Below are 20,287 nucleotides of genomic sequence, written 5' to 3'. Positions count from 1 at the left end.
TATATATATATATATATATATATATATATATATATATATATATATATATATATATATATATCCAAGATATATTCTGCAAATAACAGCATTCATCCAGCCTCTTAATCCTACACCCTTGTGTATTACCCCACCTGCAAACAGAGACAAGCAAGGGACACTACAGTTTGACAGATATTGCAGCGTTGGACAACATAATGTACTTTTGAGGTTTTTTTTTTTGGTTTTTTTTTTGTCGACAATGTAGTTGTTTAGATTGCGAAATAACCTGTTTTGTCATCACCTCTAGACATTTTGCTACATAATCATTCAAACACTAGCTCTAAAGTGACGTATGTGAAGTAGCAACATTTTCTGCTTTTCTCATTAATGTACACACAGCACCCCATATTAACAGAAAAGCACAAGGTTGTTGACAATTTTGCAGATTTATTAAAAATGAAAAACTGAAATATCACACTGTCTCAATATTTTATACAGAAGAAGCTGTTTATGTTTGTTTCAGAAGAAGGGTCAAGTATATTTATGATCTTAGTTTTAATAGTTAATACATTTTTAACACTTCAATAAGGTTGAATTAGTTAATGTTAATGTATTTACTACATAAACAAACAATGAACAATACATTTATCACAGTATATATTTATTCATGTTAGGTAATATTACTTAATGCAAATACAGTTGTTCATTGTTTGTTCATGGTAACTCACATTGCATCAATGAATTTTGAAAGTTAAAAATGTGTTAATAAATGTTTTAAATGTTGAACAAGTAATAATGAATGCTATAGAAGTATTGTTCATATATAGTTACTGTTAGTAAAAACATTAACTAATGAAACCTTATTTTAAACGGTGTATAAAATTCATGACTTACATTTTGCTGAAAGTATAAAATGTAAAATGACTGGGAAAAAATATCGGTAATCACGCACTGACAATTGATATTGGTTTATTATTATCTGACAAAGACTATTTAGCTAAACTTTCTAATTTTCACCCCACATAAGATTACACAAAAAACCCTGCTAATTCAATTCAAATTTGACAAATTGTAATTTCCTTTAACTAAATGTGTCATTCAACTCTTTTAGTGTGCGCATCTGTCAGAAAATGTTTCATTTGTCATATTTCAGAAAATGGAGGAACATTAATTGCTCCAAGTGTTCTTAAAGGAGCTAAAAAACACATTACCATAATTGAAAGTCCATACTGTGGTAAAAATAACTGTTCTCGTGTTGAGCTAGACCCACTGGTGCCTTTTGCTGTCTGTTGGTGAGAACTAAATATATTTTCTGCATTCTGAATGGCATTCCAGTCCAAAGTGTATGTGCCAGTAGTTAACAGTGTATGATCATAAATAGTTTTCTCAGCCAAAGCATTTTTTTTCAAGACCGAGATGGGTCTTAAACAGAGAAAGCGCAACTTTCAGAGTTATTTGCGGTTTTATCCTCTTGCTAAAAGCACACTTTAGCAAATAGCTCGGATATCAGAGTATTCATTTGAATTGATTTCTGGCAAGATTACGGCCTTGTAATATCGCAGGGTTTCAACTCTAGGCCAAAATTATGTCACTTGGACCACCTGTTCCTGGAAAACGTCATCACCCTTAAGCAGTCCCGGCTGGCTTCCAAAAAGTGAACTTCTGAACTACTGCCTTTGCTCCTGATTTGTGAGTAAGCAGGCAGCAACAGCCACTCTAAGTTTGTGAGCGTGGTTAGAGGAGTTACATAAGAGATGAACCCGCTCTCGACGTGTCAGTCAACGTCAGGGTGCAGCAGGAATGAGGATTCACCCAATTTAAGCACTAGCGAAAGCACAAATGTACACTGTTAAGATGCTGGACTTACGCAAGATGTTCACTAATTTAAAGTCACTATGTCATCCAAAATTTCAGCACTACAGATCCTATTGTAACAAGTTATTCTGTTTTGTGACAGAAAAAAAAAAAAAAAAACTACGTAAACTAGTATGGAAACAGCTGGGGGGGGGGGTGCTTTGAAAAACCCACCCCTTACTGACAATTTGTCTCGTACATGAGCTCATGTTTCCTATATTGACTGCTATACCATCATACATAGTGAAAATAACCCATTGAAAAAGGTTTTAAGACAAAGTGGAATCCTCTGTTGGGTGTTGCTTCGGTGTGACTTCAGCTAGTCAGTTTTGGCCAGTGCACACAATTATTTTTCATGAGTCCAACATCCAGCTGTGCAGGAATACATAGATTCTGACATAAGTGAAGTCATCTTTTGCTACTGTATTGTTTTTAAACATAGAAAACATTGTACAAGTTACTTTTATTCTAAATCTTATAACTTATTCTTGAAACAAAATATGACCAATGAAAAGGTGTGAAGCACCAAAAGCAACTGATACTACGATTTTGGCTGTTGTTGTTTTGCATGACTTTTCAAATGTACTTTTTTTGGTTATGATTACCATCCGACAATCTATTTCAGCTAAAATGGCGCTTAAAATGTCATTAAAATGCAACATTTAAATCTCATAATTAAATAGTAGCCTAAATGAGGCCTATAAATGCAAAAAGGTCCACTTTTTGAGAAAAAAATAAAACAGCCCTTTCACCAGGCTGGCAACAGAGCAGGAAATGGCATCCAAAAATATCTCTAAAAATGTGTTTACAGTTGTGAGGGCAACCTGTCACTCATATGAGATCAACTAATAGCAAACTATCCACCCAATCTTTCACCAGAAGTGGTTTGTTCAAATATTTATATTTTCTTATTATTTTCTCTTCCATAATGATTAAAACAAAATCTCCATAAAATAACTCTGAGGCTTGAATGAATGAATAATCTGTTGCTGTGTAACCGAACACCTACATTTCAAATAAGATATTTTAGGCAATATTTGGCAGAGAAGAATAACATGAATGAATAAAAACTTGACTAACTCCTCACGACCAAAAAGTTAAGACTAAATAAATATAACTAAATAGAGCAGAAATCATACAAATTTACTTATTTTTTTAATGTGCTCTTCGTTTTTGCTGTTTTTTTTTTTTTTTTTTAGGACAGATTGACAAGACATGGTCCCAACAAACAGCTGTGCTAAGAAAATATCTATTAAGTAATGATAAATAAAGAAACCTTTGATATACATAGAAAAATGCAGCAGATAATAACAATAAATCAGTGGTCACCAAACTTGTTCCTGGAGGGCCGGTGTCCTGCACATGTTAGCTCCAACCCTAATCAAACACACCTGAACACGCTAATCAAGGTCTTACTAGGTATACTTGAAACATCCAGGCAGGTGTGTTGAGGCAAGTTGGAGCTAAACCCTGCAGGGACACTGGCCCTCCAGGACCGAGATTGGTGACCCCTGCAATAAATGATTATGTTTCATTGGGAAAAGCAATTCATGTCAAGAACGAAGCAACCAGTAGGTTTCAGTCAGAATTCAGTAAGAACTTTCAACCACTACACCAAGACAATGTACTACTCACACAAATTTGATTACAAATCTAAATAAATAAAATACTTATGCATCCCATGAAAATCAAATACAGCATTTTATCATTTTATTTTTGTTTTTTAAAATTGCCTATTTAATTCGATGTGTATTTACGAGCAATTTCTTAATGTTTTTATTGTGTTTTAACACTATTTCTGTTGAGTGTATTGATGTGTAGAGGTGTAAACATCAAATTCATTCATTTTCCTTCAGCTTAGTCTCTGATTTATCAGGTCGCCACAGCAGAATGAACCGCCAACTATCCCAGCATAAGTATTACGCAGCGAATGCCCTTCCAGCTGCAACCCGTATTGGGAAGCACCCATCCACACTCACATTTACACACTCTCATTTACTAAGGCCAATTTAGTACAATATAGTACAATTCACATATAGCACATGTCTTTGGACTACACGAAACCCACATGAACATAGGGAGAATAAGCAGTCTCCACTCAGAAATCCTAACTGACCCAGCTGGGACTCGAACCAGTGACCTTCTTCCTGTGAGATGATAGTGCTTCATGCTTTTGTCAAACTGTTCTACCTTCCTACTGTTACATGTTATCTATTTATTATAGATAAACCATTAATATAACCATTTTAATATCATGTGCTGTATTAATGTGCAGCATTAATTATAGTATAAAGTTTAATTGCTATGGAAACAAATAATGTTACTCTTTTGGGAAACACAAAATAATATATAGTCCCTAGTGCTTTTTAAGCAAAGCATCGACAATTTTATGGTATTTCCTATATATATAATAAATATATAAGTTTTTTTTTTTTTGTATGGGTTGGTTTGGTGGCATAAAAACTGTTTTTTTATTTGTATTTATTTACCTTTTTTATTTATTTATTTTTTTTATGGACAATGATTTTATAAATATATTTTTTTATCAGTCTATCTTGTCCAATAACTTGCTTAATTAACCTAACTTGCTGTTGACCTAATAATCCAGTTAAGCCTTCAAATTGCACTTTAAACTGAATACTAGTATCTTGCAAAATACAGTGCTTTGCATATATAAGTACACCCCTCACAAATCAATCTTTTAATGCAATAGTATATATTATAACATTATTTTTGTGCATTTACATTAGATTAGTCCTGAAGCCAAATCTGGAGCTTATCTAACAAAATAAGTTGCAATAACGGTCCAAAAACTACTACCCCCAAATGTATATGTCATAGAAAAATATAAAATACAATTTAAAAAAAGGAAAAATCAAGAGCAGCAAAAAAATAAAAAAATGTAGTTGAATTTTTTTTAGGTTGTAATATATATATATATTTCTGAAGATTCACAATGAATAAAATATTCTTTTAATGAATATATCTGTTTAATAAATCTGTTTTGTTTAAATGCACAAAATACATTGCCTATATTTACTGAGAAATGGATACAAATATTCATTTTCAAAATGGGGTGTACTCAATTATTCTGAGCACTGTAGCCAGTAAAAAATATTAGGTACTGTCATAGGCTGCATTTACACTGCATGGCTCAAGTAAATCAATTCCAATAATTTTTCTCCCATGTGGCACAAATCGGATTTGGCCCATGTACGTGTAAGCAGGAAAAAATCACATAGATTCCAATTTACTCAAATCAGATTCAGGCCTTGTTCATGTGTGGAAGTGAATCTGATATGAATCGGATCTGTGCCCGCATGTCTGCAGTGTAAGCAGATAGATCGGATGTTTAATGTGAGTTGTGCACCATTAAAAACTGTAGCGAATGACAACAAATCTCAAGTTTTCATGTTTTCAACACTCTTTAGTCCGAAACCTTAACTCTCATACAAAAGGACTAACAAAGCTTTTGTATTGTTATGTAGTACAAGTATTTAAACATGATTAACAAGAGAAAGAGAGAGAGAGAGAGAGAGAGAGAGAGAGAGAGAGAGAGAGAGAGAGAGAGAGAGAGAGAGCGCAATATCCGCAACGTAACCAATATAAACTAATATAAAACTACTGCATACATCACGTGCATAAATCACACCATGGACATTACATTAAGATGCTACTGGTCAAAAAGGCATAGATTAAAAGAAGATGCCCAAATAACTTTTCTGTCTTGAGCTATAGTAAAACAACTTTTCAAAAAGTATTAAAGAAAAAGAAACCCTGCGAACACGTTAATTACAGGAATGGAGAAAAGATCGGTCCTTTATTATCAGCTGTCAGTCAGCGCCCACTCTTTTTTTCTGGTCATTCCACTTTTGCCGTGAGCTGTGTAAATGCAGACAATCAGATAAGGGTCACTTTTAAAAGATTATTAAAGCGGGCCATCAAAAAAATAAAAATAAAAATCAGATACAGTCACAAAATCGGAATTGACCATTAAGATGTGCAGTGTAAATGCAGCCATAATTGTGATCAAGTATATTAGCTGTAAGAAATTAGTCATTAAACCAATAAATAATCTCTATGTTAAATAGCCTTTGAAAAAAAAAAAAAAAAAATATATATATATATATATATATATATATATATATATATATATATATATATATATATATATATATATATATATATATATATATAGTTTTTTTTATTTTTTTTTTATTTTAAGACTTGAATTTCCTAGGAGGGCTAATAATTCTGACTTCAACTATAGACTCTATAACCTGCACATATCCATGATACACATACTCAAAAAACTCAATTAAGAGTAACTTCAGGCAGCTCACACAGAGTTTTCTAAAATGAAATCTGAAATGAAAGCAGTGCAACACGTCAAATCCACAGCTTTACATCTGTGAGTGTTAACAGTAAAGTAACACGCTCTATAATTCACCTTCAACCTGGTGCTGACTTCAATGTACCCACATTTGTTTGTCTGAAAATGTTCTAGGCGACTTGCTAGATGGAAACGACATTTATTATTTTGGGCAAGCTCCCGTTTTAAAGACTAAATGTAAAGAGAAACACAGCCGTTTCCAGCCGAGAGAGTCCTTGGTGAAATCACTTCACACTTTGAGAGAGGTGCTGACAGTAGGGATCAGGGCTGCGTAAGTTATTCCAGAGGTCTCAGCAGGATAGCAAACGATGTGACCTAAACAAGAAGCCGATAAGCCTGTGACATACAGGGAAACAATCCACGCTTTACCTCTGGCGATATATTCATCTGCACGAGCCGACAGCTTCATCAGGGGCCCCAGGGCCAGCAGAGGGGGTTGTGTGTTTCTGACACGCTCATCAGCAAGGCCCACACCGAATTTGATGATTTTTTCTACTGTTTAAAGAAAAGCTTTGTTAACATTCTATGCTATTATGTGCTAATAGCATAAAATCTGTATTTCATTTAATCTGTATGCTATTATTGTCACATTTATAGACTTTGTTTTTGTTCATATTGCATTTAGATTAGATTTACTTCTGTTTCCTGCCATTACTTCTGTTATCTGACATCACATTTAGTTAATTAATACATGATTATTTAAGTTCCACTTTTTGAGTACCCCTCTCATGTGATGTTAATTGCATACACTGTGACAATTACGTATACAGTGTATTTTGGTAATTTTTTTGATAATGTTGTCAACTTAGACAATTTGAAAAAAAATATGCTCTTATAGCTGAAATATTAATTACTACATTGTTAATTATTTTATTAAATAAAAAAAAATACTTATTTTAATTTAATTTTATATATATCTGTATCATTTTTGTAAATTGTGTCTGTCTTTTATTAATGCAGTTCAGCTTTAGGGGTTTAGCAGATGTTTTACTACCTTGAATTTAACTACATTTAAGGATTTTTGTAATGCCTTTTGGGTTCTATCATACACCCAGCACAATAAGGCACAAGATGTATTTGCCACGATTTATTGCTGTTTTCAGACCAGCGTAACAGTAATTTTCACATTTTGCGTCACGTTGTTAGCCAGCACTAACTTTAGGGGATTTACATCTACCTTACTTTAAAAAGTAACAGTTCTTTTCCCCAGTGAGCTACAAACATAAATTAGGTATTATTTGACAGAGGGCACTTTGAGCCCTATTATTGTTCTACAGTTTACTTCATGCTAAAAAAATATAAAAAGTTATACATTATGAAGTAATGAGAAAAACAAAAATGCACTGTGTTCAATATTTGTTTTCCCGTATCCAAACAAAGGAAAACATTAATGTAATGAGCTAAAAATATATGCCTTGAAAGCCAAGTGCTTGTGAGTTTATATTTCAATTTTGATGATTATAACATGCAAAATAAGATTTCTGTAAAAAGTTTTCTGAGACTTTATCTGTGTCCTTTTTTTCCTCATCACTATAAGCAGTTTCTCAAAAATGACCTTCTCAAACTAAAACAGTAACAGTTCCTGAATAATTTGGTCTACATTCACAGTTCAGGCATCTTTGGAAAGAAGACACTTTGGGCTTTATTATCCATAATCTAGAGTTCATAATGCTCAAAACAATAAAGTTATAGATGCTTATGTAATGTAAAAGAAAATGCACCACACTAAACATTTTATTATTTTATAAACAAATTTATGAAATTAGTCCTGGAGCAATGCAGAAAAGTAAAGCCACACATATCCTGAGTATACTGTATGTTTTGAATTCAATGGAAAATTATACAAAATTAAATTTCTGGAATTTTTCTGAGACAATGTCTTGTGATTTTCTCCCTCTCCTTGTTTGTTAAGAAGTAGTCCTATGAACACATGTACTGAAGGTTTATAGCAACTTTTAGTTTTAGTCTAACAACAATTTTAGTAATTTTACATACCACTTCTTCTTTCTAATTGTAAAATAATAGACAGAAAACCACCGTATAAGGGATTTATTTGGGCACAAAAGAACATTGTGTGAAATAAGTGAATACTGTATACTGTAGTAGGGTTGTCGCGATACCATTAATTCATGTCACGATACTATACCAGTTGAAATATCGTGATACCAAGTAGTATTGCTATACTGTAAGTCATAAATCAAATTTATAAATTAAAGAAAGATTTCAGACAGACTATTGTTTATTTATTATAATAGGCTTACTTGATTTTAATTAATAAATCCCTTATTATATAAAAAAGTATATGCGCGTCTCTTCACCTAAAATGTATTTGTACCAACAAAAAATACATTAAAATAAAGATATTTAATTATACCAAATTAAATTCGCTACAAAAAGAGCATTTTTCCAACGAACGTAGGCTATATGAAGTTGTCAAAAATTGTTCCAATGTTTTCTGTTGCTATTTTGTTTAGTTTTTAACCTTCAGGCTTATCAGGTAATAATCCAAAATCATTCAAAGTTTTACTTTGTGAGTTGTTCTTTTTAAGAGATTGTCATGGTTGTTGAAGCTATTAAATCATATTGACATTTGACATGCATTTATAGTAAACATCGTTTTCCATATTGAGTCCTTGGAATTTCAGGTTCAATTTCAAGTGTCAGGAGCATAAAGAGAAAAGAATGTTTCTACAGGTGGTTTGTCAAGCCCACTCACCTGTGTAAAGTACAATTTGAAATGCACCTATGTTTCCAAAGACAAGGAGTTATTGTCAGGGTTCTGCCACTTTAGTCCTGTGAATTCTTGTTTTGGTGGCAGAATCTGGACACTGGCCCTGTCTTGTCCTGTTTTTGCATTGTGTGTGTCTTTGTGTGCACGTGCGCCATCGTGGGTGTGCGCAGGGTGTGTGCGCTCCCGCTTGATGTAGCCGTGTGGGCTCTGTGTGCCTCGGATGTGCACGCTCTTGTACTCGTGTTTGTGTTTTCGTCCGTCTGCAGCGTGGCGTTTCATTCCCAGCGTCTCAGTCCAGTTGGTTTCGGTTTTGGTCGACGCTGGGATGAAACATGCACGCTGCGTGTGTGAGTGCACGGTGAGTGCTTTCATTCATCGTGTACTCATGTCTTGCGTTCAGTCTTCTGTTGGTGTTGTTTAGCACGTGGTGTATGTTTACATGCACCGCGTGCTTGTGTAGTCATGGAAATGCAGTTAATGAGCTCTCATTGGTTGCGTGTTCTAGTCTCGTTTTATGTGAGTGCATGGCTTTTGTTGTCTCTCTGTGTCATGCGCTCTCCCGTCTATTGTCTAGTCTCACCCTCCTTGTTAACCCATTATTAGTTAATTATGTTCATCTGTTTGTGTGATAATTTATTCCTCCATATAATCCCCTCATGTCTGCCGTCCTGTGCCAGTTCGTCGTCAATATTTCTCTGTCTTGTTGCTTTCAGTCCTGCTTTGTCCTGCCAGCCCTATCAAGTTTGTGTTTGCCTTTTATTCATGTTTTACCCCTCGGGGTACTTTGTTTTTGCCTTTTTGTTTTATTTGTATTCTATAATAAATCCTTAATTATCTGCAATTGAGTCCTCGCTCCTTTTTCGCCTCACCCGACCGTGACAGTTATTAAGAAAGTCTCTATAGTGCAAATGTGCAAGCTGGTGCAAGTGTCAGAGAGATGAGAGGGTGTGTTTTATAAATATTACTTTACAAACTGAATTTTAAAATAAATCATATAATATTAGTGAAATATATAAGAACAAATATATATATATAAATAAATAAATAAAAAATAATAAATATATCAACCCAGGCACATTTTGAAAACGTTCTACTACATACATTTCTGAAGTCAAAAATGTCCCAGGAGGAAGGTTTTTTTTTTTTGTTTGTTTTTTTCGCAGTTTTTGTTTTCGCAAATCCAATAGAGGCCACTGTGTATGATTTTTCCCATCTCAAACTTTTTTGCGTGTAATTCGCACCTGCTGTTCTCACATAAATCCACCAGAGGCTGCTGTTGACTCACTGACTGACTGAATGACTGACTGACCGATCAATTGACTGACCCACCCCATCACCTTCCCTAAGCCCAACCGATAGTGTTTTCCAAAGCACTGACTGACCCATCTACCCACTTCCCTAAACCCAACCGCCAGTGTTTTAAAAAATAATAATGATTAAAAAAAAGACCTAGCCTGATTTTTACCATGTTTTCAGATTTTACCATATTCTCACCCTATTTACTAGTATATTTAAATTTTTTTGGCTTCTTTTTTTGTCTTACCCGCTTTCTACAACCGTTCTTCTCTGGACTCGAACCCTTTCGTTGTGGTCAACTCCTCTCTGCTATCAAGTTCATCAATGTACATGGCAAGCTACTAGACAAACTGATAACAGTGAAAAAGCCCTTCATACAAAGGTAAGTGGTCAGCTTGTAAGCATGAAAAAGAAACAGCTTCATACCACCCCGCCGCTTTCATTTCAAAGATAAAATGCAGCCATATGTACTTCAGGCTACATAACCCGTGATCTCCAGAAAAGTATATAGGGGGATGTTTTCAGAATGAATATATATTTCCACAAAATAATTAAATAAATAGACAAAAAATATATATAAAATCTGCGAACATTTCTGCAGATTCTGTGTGGGCCTCCTCTAAGTAATCAACAAATAATTAACAAACATTCCACAGTTATGAAAGGAAACAAATGCCACATTTCAACTTATGCAAACACATCTGCCATCATCAGAAAAAACTGCACAATTTCTGACATTGCAAAAAGTGCAAGTAAACAGCATCACTGTTGCTTTCTTAAAGCCCCCACATGACATAACAGCCATGAGATTGGTGACCAGGGTCTTTATATCCACACTGACTTTACACACCTATTTAAAAAACAGCAGCCCTTCACACTAACTCTAACAGGAAGAGCCTGTAAAACGAAACAGCCGAGACCTACAGTATTTCATAATTAATAGTTAGCTGCGAGGGAAGGGGGCCTGCGGTGACGTAAAAAGGTCAACAATAAAACGTTAAAAAAATAGCCATCAATCTCTCATTTTACATAATTCAAGATAATTACGAACTGGATAAAATCAGAAATGAGGCCCGGTAGCAGTGATTGCTTTCAATGTTGACGTCTCCCAAAAGTGTTGTGCTAGTGAATGTTTTGGTCAGTTCCTGCGGTGGTCTCTGGCTCGGAGGGAAGCCACACCTGCAAACCGTACAGTAAATGACTCCACTTTTGCTCTCATGGCCGTGGGTTTAAAAATTACAGAGGTCTGGGGGTTGTTAAGAATTGTGCAATAATAAAGGCTACAAATGCAATGGTTATAAATATAGGTAAATACAAAAAACAAACAATTAAATAACAAGCTGAGTTATCAAACTACTCACTACTAAATGGTTAGTTAAATTACCATTAAATAACTAAAAGAAAAACCCAAGCTAAATAACTAAAATACTAAATAAAATAACACACATTCATCTTGGACAGTGTATTTACGTGTCAGTGATGGAATGTTGCCAGATATTGTTAAGAAAAACAAACAAAAGCTTTTCAATATAGTTCCAATATTTTGTTGTGCAAATAGGATAACTGATTGTTAGCACTGACATTCATTTATATTCTCACATTATTAACACCCGCATATTTTTATAACTATTAAGCAGTGTTTGGGAAAGTTACTTTCTATACTTACCATGTTTATTATTTTATTATAACACATGGGTTTTTTGACTAAGAAAACTTTTGGTAATCTTGTTTTATCACTTCATAATTCAGAAAATACTGTGTGAACAGCCAGAAAGAAAAAAAAAACACATTTTTAGGTATTTATTCATTTCTTTTTATATTAAAATGAAATGCTGCATACTGTATCAAGCAAATTATGTGTGAACATATTCCTATTTTTATTTTGATTTAATTTTTAATTAATATATCAAATATTTTGTACATGTATATATATATATATATATATATATATATATATATACATTTTTTATGAAATGCTGTTTACTGTAAAACAGACAAATCATGTAAGATGTGAAATATATGTATTGTAATTAAAAGGTTTAAAACAAATTGCTAAATTCTGACAAACTAAAAGTGTATTTCATTTTTATTTTATTTTACTGTAAACTATACTTTAAACTATATAATGTCAAAAAAAACCCTAAATCAATGTGTGTGAAAAAGCTGCGTTTTTTCACTGCAATCTCTCCTTAATCACCAGTACAAGATTTATGTCCTCAGGTTAGCTCATGGGAATGACTCAATAAAGCTGCAAGTTATTTGTTCTTTTTATAGTCAATTACTGCTCTGCGTTCAGAAAGGGTACAAAAACTTAACATTTAACACTCGCTTACAAAAAGCGATGCACCATTAATCAGGTTACCGCATCACAAACTGGACTATATTTAATCTAATTCATTATTTATGCTCAGTTTTATTAAAATGAAATTAGACACTGTTGGAGTGAAAGAGTTTCATGGCAAAAATTTGTATTTATATTTAAAAAAAATTTTCTATTACTATTTCTGTAAGGGTTGTTTGATATGTTTGTAAAATGGAAAAATGTTAAATAAATCATAAATAATAAATAAATGAATGAAAATTAAAATAGAAAAAGAGAAAATATTGACAACAGCTGTTAATGATATTATTTAGCTTCAGCTCTCATTAGCTTTACTAAGGAGAAAAAAACTGTCTGTATTTCTGACAATATTTCCTAAAATATTTCATAAATCATTTGTAAAATTATTTCCTCTAAATAAAGTCACATAAAGTTTGGACAGAATGACAATATTAGAGCTATTTTCATGTTCATGCTCGAATACAGAACATACTCACAGTCAATTTAATAGACAGAATATTAAACTTTTAATTCACTAATTTATTTAAATTTTTTAAAGATTGAAATTATTGTGGATATATTTTATCAGTATTTCTGAATAAGCATGACCTTAAGACTACTGAAAAACATATGTTGATATTTCTGTTATTGAAAACTGGCAAATTTATTAAATAAAAAAAACATATTACAAGTTTGATTTTTTGCTGTCATAAAAATTCAGTTTCTCCTGTGTACTTTGTACTTCACTTACTTTTGTTTTTCATTTCTGGTGTCATTCATTCATTTTCTTTTGGCTTATTCTCTTATTTTTCAGGGGTCGCCACAGCAAAATGAAACACCAACTCTTTCAGCATATGTTTTACGCAGAGGATGCCCTTCCAGTACTGGGAAACACCCATACACTCTCGCATTCACACACACATTCATACACTATGCCAATCATGTTTATCTAATTCACTTAGCACTTGTCTTTGGACTGTAAACTGTAGCACCCAAAGGAAACCCACATGAACACAGGGAGAACATGCAAACTTACAGAAATGCCAACTGGCCCAGCTGGGATGTGGTACCATGCTGCTTGTTTCTGGTGTTTTGAATGTAAATCATAGTTGCATGCCTCCATCATACTGTACTACTATTATTATACTTTTTTTTTTCGTTGTTATTAAATTAAATAAACAATAATATAATATGGTCCCACTTTATTTTAAGGTTTTTTACTAAAAAATAATATGATTTTTAGCTCAATAAACTCCTAATTTACTGTTTATTAATAACTATTAATGTACTGTAGTAGTTAGCTTTAGATATTGGGAAGGATTAGAGAATAAGATCAGAAAAAAAAATGGATTTTATCAGTACTAATAAATAGCATTAGTAACAATTCCAGGTAACAAGCCACTAGTTAACACTGAGAATTGGTACTTAAACTAAAATTCAAAAATCAAAAATTGGGAAAAAAATTTACAGGGGGCTGATGATTTTGGGGGGGCTAATAATCCTGAATTCAACTGTATGTATACACACATTTTTCCCCTTTTTTGCCTTTTTTAAAAATGGAATGGATTACAGTCACAATAATGAGTTACGATAAAATTTAGCTATTTTACATATTGTCAGAAAAGTAGCTAATTCGTATGATTCATATGATTTCATTCATATAAAAACTTTTTTTTTTGCAGGCTCCCAAACAAATCCTACCCCTAACTCTCATTGGAGATGATCAAATTATACCAAAATGTGCGAATGAGATCATACAAATAATAAGAATTAGCCACATAGTCAAAAAGTTACAAATTGTGTGATATTGCATTGGTCTAACAAAAACAGGATCACTGCAAATACATAACAGTCAATACATAAATGTTTTACTTTCTACTTGTACTGTATGTGTACCCTATGTATTTTTAGCATGCAAATGGGAGGCATGGTGGCTCAGTGGTTAGCACTGTCGCCTCACAGCAAGAAGGCCAGTTGACATTTCTTCAGTGTATGAGTGTGTGTGAATGAGAGTTTGAGTGTTACCCAATATTGTTTCACAGCTGGAAATGCATCCACTGGGTAAAACATATGCTGGAATAGTTGGCGGTTCAATCTGCTGTGGCAACCTCTAATAAATCAGAGACTAAGACAAAGGAAAATGAATGAATGAATGTACATTATGTCCTATAAAATGGGTTTAAAATATATAATATGTAAAACGTTACCATTTATAGGCTACTGCAATAAAGAATGCACCAGTTTTATGTTACTCAAGATGACATATCTGTGTCAATCAGAGAGTTCATCGGCTTAAAACCTGTGCCTTTGGCTTTCCTTGCAGATTAAAACAAGCGAGTTACTATAGTTAAATCGCTTTGTAAAAAAACCCCAGGTTTCAGAGCACATATGAAGCTGAAACCCCAGCCAGTGCGTTCAAAACCTGTGTGCATCCATCTTAATCATTCACTGCATTAAAGGCCAAAAAGTGTTTGTAACACTCAGTTCATAAAGCCAGCAGAAGCTCAGCTAATTCATCGATGCACTCAAGAATGAGGAGGCAGAGAACAGCGATGGGGCTGGAGGGATGTGGTCTGTGTTGAGATGTCAGGATCATAATGGCCAGCTGAGTCATAGGTTATAAAAAGCTGTCATTAGGGATTTCAACCCACTGCAACTCATGACAGTGGAGTAGTGAATTATTTATTAAGGTGGAAACTTAAGTGGCCTTAACTCAAGGCAGCCTGCTTTTCTCGGTTTTCTTTTTTTTCCCTCCTTCAGGGTTGTTTAAACCGCTTTGCCAATGATTGTCATTCACGCAAGTTTTAATAGGGGTGATTTATTAGCATGACGTTCATTGTTATTTCTTTGCTGCCAGCTAATTTTGTTACATAAAATAATAAATTAATACATTTTTAAAAGTTGCCTTAACATGCTTAACATTGAGAGATGCGCATAAAATCCCAGTTTGTGGACGTTAAATCAGGTTTATTATGCACATTAACATAACGGATATCCATACAGCATGGATATTACCCTGTATCCTGTCACATTTGCTTTTCAAAAACAGTGCAAAATTAAATGCGCAATATTTGTTTGTGTGTGTGTGTGTGTGTGTGTGTGACCTTTGTAACAACCTTGTATGTGACTCATCGTTGCAGAAAGGCTTGAATTAAAACAACAAAAATGTCAAATAATCATTGGGACAGTTCTTACTGTAGTATTTCTCACAAATGTTACGTGAGATCTGCTTCCTTCATGTCTGTCACTGTGCTGTTTATCTGATGCAGCCGAGGCAGAAAATGTGGCAGACTCTGACAGGTATGTGGGAACAGTGGGCGGGGGGAACGAGCATTAAAGGCACAGGCAACAAAGCAGCTTCTTTGTGTTCAAAGCAGAAAATTCCAATATTTTGAATGGTAGAAGTAAATGTTTTGATCTGAAACTTTGCTGCAAATTCTGGGGACAAAAAAAAAATTATCTTAAGTCCTAAAAAAGGGGTAAAATAATTACACTATATTGTACAGGATTTTTTTAATGTTTTAAGGCAGTTTAATGTAAATTCTTAAATTAATTTGATTTAACTTAAGGCAGAAACTCGTGTTTTACAGTGATTAAAGTTTGCTTTTTTCTTAATTTTTTTTTTAAATGAAACTATTTCTGGTTTTGTATAATTAGCTATGGAATATTTGTGGTTTCGTTGCGGTTCATGGTTCCTAGCAACTGATTTTACTATTTATTTGTGACCAACAAGTTTGCCACAGTGTAGAGCAACAATAATTTCTCATCCAATTTTTTTTTTTTCCATTTCTGTGCTGTGCTGGTTGGTCAGTATGGTATTTGCCCCACCCCTCTCCCATTGTGATTGGATGTCTGCTAATTCAAATACTTAATTGATATGAGTTTGATGTTTTACACAAATCACACAATGTAATATAAATGCTGCCATTTTTAGCCCAAGACTCTCACTGAAACCAATTGAAAAAAATAATTGGCTTAATTTAGGTCTTTTTTTTACCAAGAACAATAGCTACAAAAAATAGCTCTAACTATAACTATATTGTCATTCATACTTAACAGTTTAGCAATATCAAAAGTGCTCAATGCAGTTTTGTCATCGCCACTTTAAGCAATTAAAAAGTGTATTCTGACTGACTGTAATGTGAACACACAATGTCTATAGTAGTCCAATAGACAAAAGTAACATGAAATCATTCTTATCTTTGGCTTAGACCCTTATTCAATGGTCATCATAGTGAAATGAACTACCACCTATCCTGGCATATGTTTTATGGATACCCTTCCAGCAGCGACCCAGTACTAGAAAACACCCATAAAAACCCACTCATTTAGACACTCATACACTTAGGACAACTTGCTGCCCAGTAACATCTATTTCAATGTTATTCAAAATCAAGAATTGATATTAAAACTACTGTAGGGTAAATTGGACAAAAAATAAATATGAATAAACAATATATTTAAAAACACAATATAGTTTCAAAAGACACATTCATTTAATATTCTAGCTCAGTTTAACCCATGCCAATAAAGTATTACCACAATATTCAAGAATCACTTTCCAATAATATACGAGAATACCGTCTATACTTCATGAAATACAAGGCTTCCAGATAAACTCAGCTGAGAACATTACATCTCCACACACAGAATACTTTCCGTTGACAGAGCCCACAAAATAACTCAACTTTTCACTCTAAATCAATTTCACATTGCTTTCATTGGGTTCTGATTGCCAGCTCCACACATATCAGTCAAGGCATCCGCTCTTTGTTTTGTCCGTAGTGTATGAAAATGGTTAAAAATCCCATGGGTCAGTGAAAATGATCTGTTCATTCCAGTTGCCTGTTTTAAGTCAGTCAAAACATTCCAGACTTCAAAAGGGAGCTTTGCCTTCTTAGGCCATTGCTGTGTCCCCTTCTCAATGGCCCAGGAGGGCTTGGTTATTTGGATAAATTAATTTCTGGAGTCTGCCTGCTATTGCGAAAGCACAGCATGTCTGACAGCAAATTAGTCTCACTGAAATAACAGAGAATTTAAGACTGAAAGAAAACACCACAGAAGGAAGGTGGTACGGACAATACTGCGGCTTGAGATATAACACCATATTGAAATGTACATCTGACGTTGGGAATGTGTTTTTTCCTCACCGACCGTTATAATAGGAGTTTGAAGCAATTATAGTCGATCACATGGGTGTTAGGATAAAAACAGGACATGTAATGGATATCAGGTTTCTCTTGCTTTGTGCAAATTCTCTGACCTCACTTTCAAAACATGATTTAAAAAACATTCAGTTGCTACAAACATCTCACAGCTACATGCTGTATGACAGAAGCAATCAAACATTGGCAAAAAAAGATGCTTGACTAATTTGAGATAATCATTTAGTTATATATACATATATTTACATATATATACATTATATATATATATATATATATATATATATATATATATATATATATATATATATATATATATATATATATATATATAAACTAAATGATTATATATCATAAATATATAAATAAAACTTTAATTTTATTTTTAAAACCATCTAATTAAAGAAAGGTCTATTCTGAGAGATATTTTCAGTTTCGAAATATCAGCTTAAAGCCAATTTAAGGGGTTGTGAAAATGCTGTAAATATAATCATCATTTTTGTTATTATTATCTGTTGCTTTGAATCAGGGGTGCCCAAACTTTTTCTTATAAAGGGCCAAAAACCAAACTTGATTGAGGTATGTGGGCCGAATATTTACCAAACTGAATATATCACATCATATAGCATTAAATTTGCCATGGGGTATGTCCTATGAAGTAAAAATTTTAACTTTTTATATTAAACGTATTATTACAGTAAAAACAATCTCATTTATAGCACAATGGAGTTCTGCTGAAAACACTAGATGATCTGCGCCTACCTACAGTATGCCTTGCTCTCCGATGTCTTGTACATCGATTTTTGTCAAGTGACATGTTTTAAAATCCTGATTCATTCACATTTAATTTAAACACGTAATTTCAGTTGATTTTTTTACCTCAGCAATAAAACAGTGAAACAAAGGGTTATGTTCAAATCGAAATAACAATCTCTCTCAAAGGCATTCGCCCCAACCTCATACCTATCAGTCTTCCTCTCTTTTCAGATGGGATGGTGGGCCAAATCAAAGGTTACTGTGGGCCAACTTTGGCCCCTGGGCCCTAATTTGGTCATCTATGCTTTAAATTCTTTTAAAATACCAAAACTGAGTTAGTTCTGAGAGGCCGTCAGTATTTTATCATTGCCCAGATGGAAAAATGTAGTAAAAGTTATTCTGATGAAACAGTACTTGTGATTTGGTATCTTCTATTACAACATCTATTATTTAACATTGTTTTACTTTAGGCCTCATCATTATTGTCTAGACTAGAGATATGTGTTTTACATCATGGTTCTTCATAAGGCATGCTCACATAAGAGATGGCATATGGTTTCCTTAATGTTTAGTTATCAATGGTTTTGTCAGTGTGAAAATTGTCAGATTTTTCATTAGGGATGGACTGATATGGAACTTTGGGCCAATACTGATCATAATATATAGGCTGATAAATATACGAAAATAATGATTAATTTGTTTGAGAGGACAACTTATTTGGTCCCACTTTATATTAGGTGGCCTTAACTAACATGTACTTAAACTAATTATTTGTTACTATGTACTTATTGGGTAAATACAAGTTTTTCAGTGTACATATGACTGATAAAATACCTGCATGTAATTAAATCTGTAATTAATTTCTGTAATTACACAGTTGACCATCACTTATACCTACCATTAAATCTATCCATGGTTTCTACTGCATTCATTTTTCAATGGTGGGGCGCCACATCAAAACAAATTCCTGTCATAGCTACTTTACAGCATCTCATTCAAAACCTTCAGTTGTTGTGGTTTTCTTTTCTTTTTTATAGCATGTTATAATTGCACCAAAACATATTAAAATGTAAGTGAATTATAGCATAGAAAACTTTTTTGTAATCGTAGTAATGCTGTGCGTTATTTGTTTAACCCTTTAAGGTTACATGCTGACTAACTGACGGGGCTGTGCAATGCGTGATGCCAGCAAACATGACGTAACTTTCAGTTATGATGAACACACTTTGTAACATAGGCTCATTCTAATAACATAGCTTTATTTACATTTATGGAGATTGAAAATTATGTAGCCAGAAGTATGTATGGCTGTATTCCATCCTTAAAACAAACACTATGATTTGAGTGGAGTGGAGTCTTTATTTCTTCATGGAACATGCACTCTTGTTATCTGGCTTTCCCCTCTCTATCGCATATGTGGAGGGGGAAAACCCTCAGGAGGGAGGCCTGAGAGGTAACAAGCAGAAAGATCTGTTTTTGGGGCCTGCTGCTCAACCTATGGGGAGGAGATGAAGAGCCAAACTAAGGCTACGGGCTTATCCTCGTCGGGCTGTTCCAAGACCTGCTTTTTCTAAGCTGCTGGAGAAACTCCTCGAACTATGTGACCCCCCCAGTGTTGGTTCCATCTCCAGAGCGTGCGTCTGTGTTGGCTCCAGCCCCAGTACATGCTCCTCTGACTTCAACTATCGCCCCTCCTCTCACTCGGGAGACCAGATGGAGGTCCTGCCCTGCCAGCCCCAGCCCGTCTCCTTGCCCTGCCGGCCCCAGCCCTGCTCCTTGCCCCGCCAGCCCAG

At 33.9% G+C, this 20,287-nt stretch overlaps 1 protein-coding gene across 17 annotated transcripts in view; it reads right to left on the bottom strand.

The window, feature by feature from the left end:
- eya1 (EYA transcriptional coactivator and phosphatase 1) overlaps positions 1 to 20,287 on the bottom strand; it is a 269,107-nt gene that overhangs the window by 160,926 nt on the left and 87,894 nt on the right. For 5 of the 17 annotated variants that reach the window (XM_073939993.1, XM_073939996.1, XM_073939992.1 and 2 more), the window contains one exon: positions 6,596 to 6,721. The exons of the other annotated variants lie outside the window; for them this stretch is intronic. In XM_073939993.1, coding sequence (XP_073796094.1) covers positions 6,596 to 6,613 — 18 coding nt within the window. In that variant the 5' untranslated portion in view covers positions 6,614 to 6,721. The remainder of the gene's footprint in view (positions 1 to 6,595; positions 6,722 to 20,287) is intronic. 17 annotated transcript variants of the gene reach the window in all.

The sequence above is a fragment of the Danio rerio genome, chromosome 24 (genome assembly GCF_049306965.1).
Source record: "Danio rerio strain Tuebingen ecotype United States chromosome 24, GRCz12tu, whole genome shotgun sequence".
NCBI classification, from domain to species: domain Eukaryota; kingdom Metazoa; phylum Chordata; class Actinopteri; order Cypriniformes; family Danionidae; genus Danio; species Danio rerio.
This window is presented reverse-complemented; position numbering and strand designations above follow the sequence as displayed.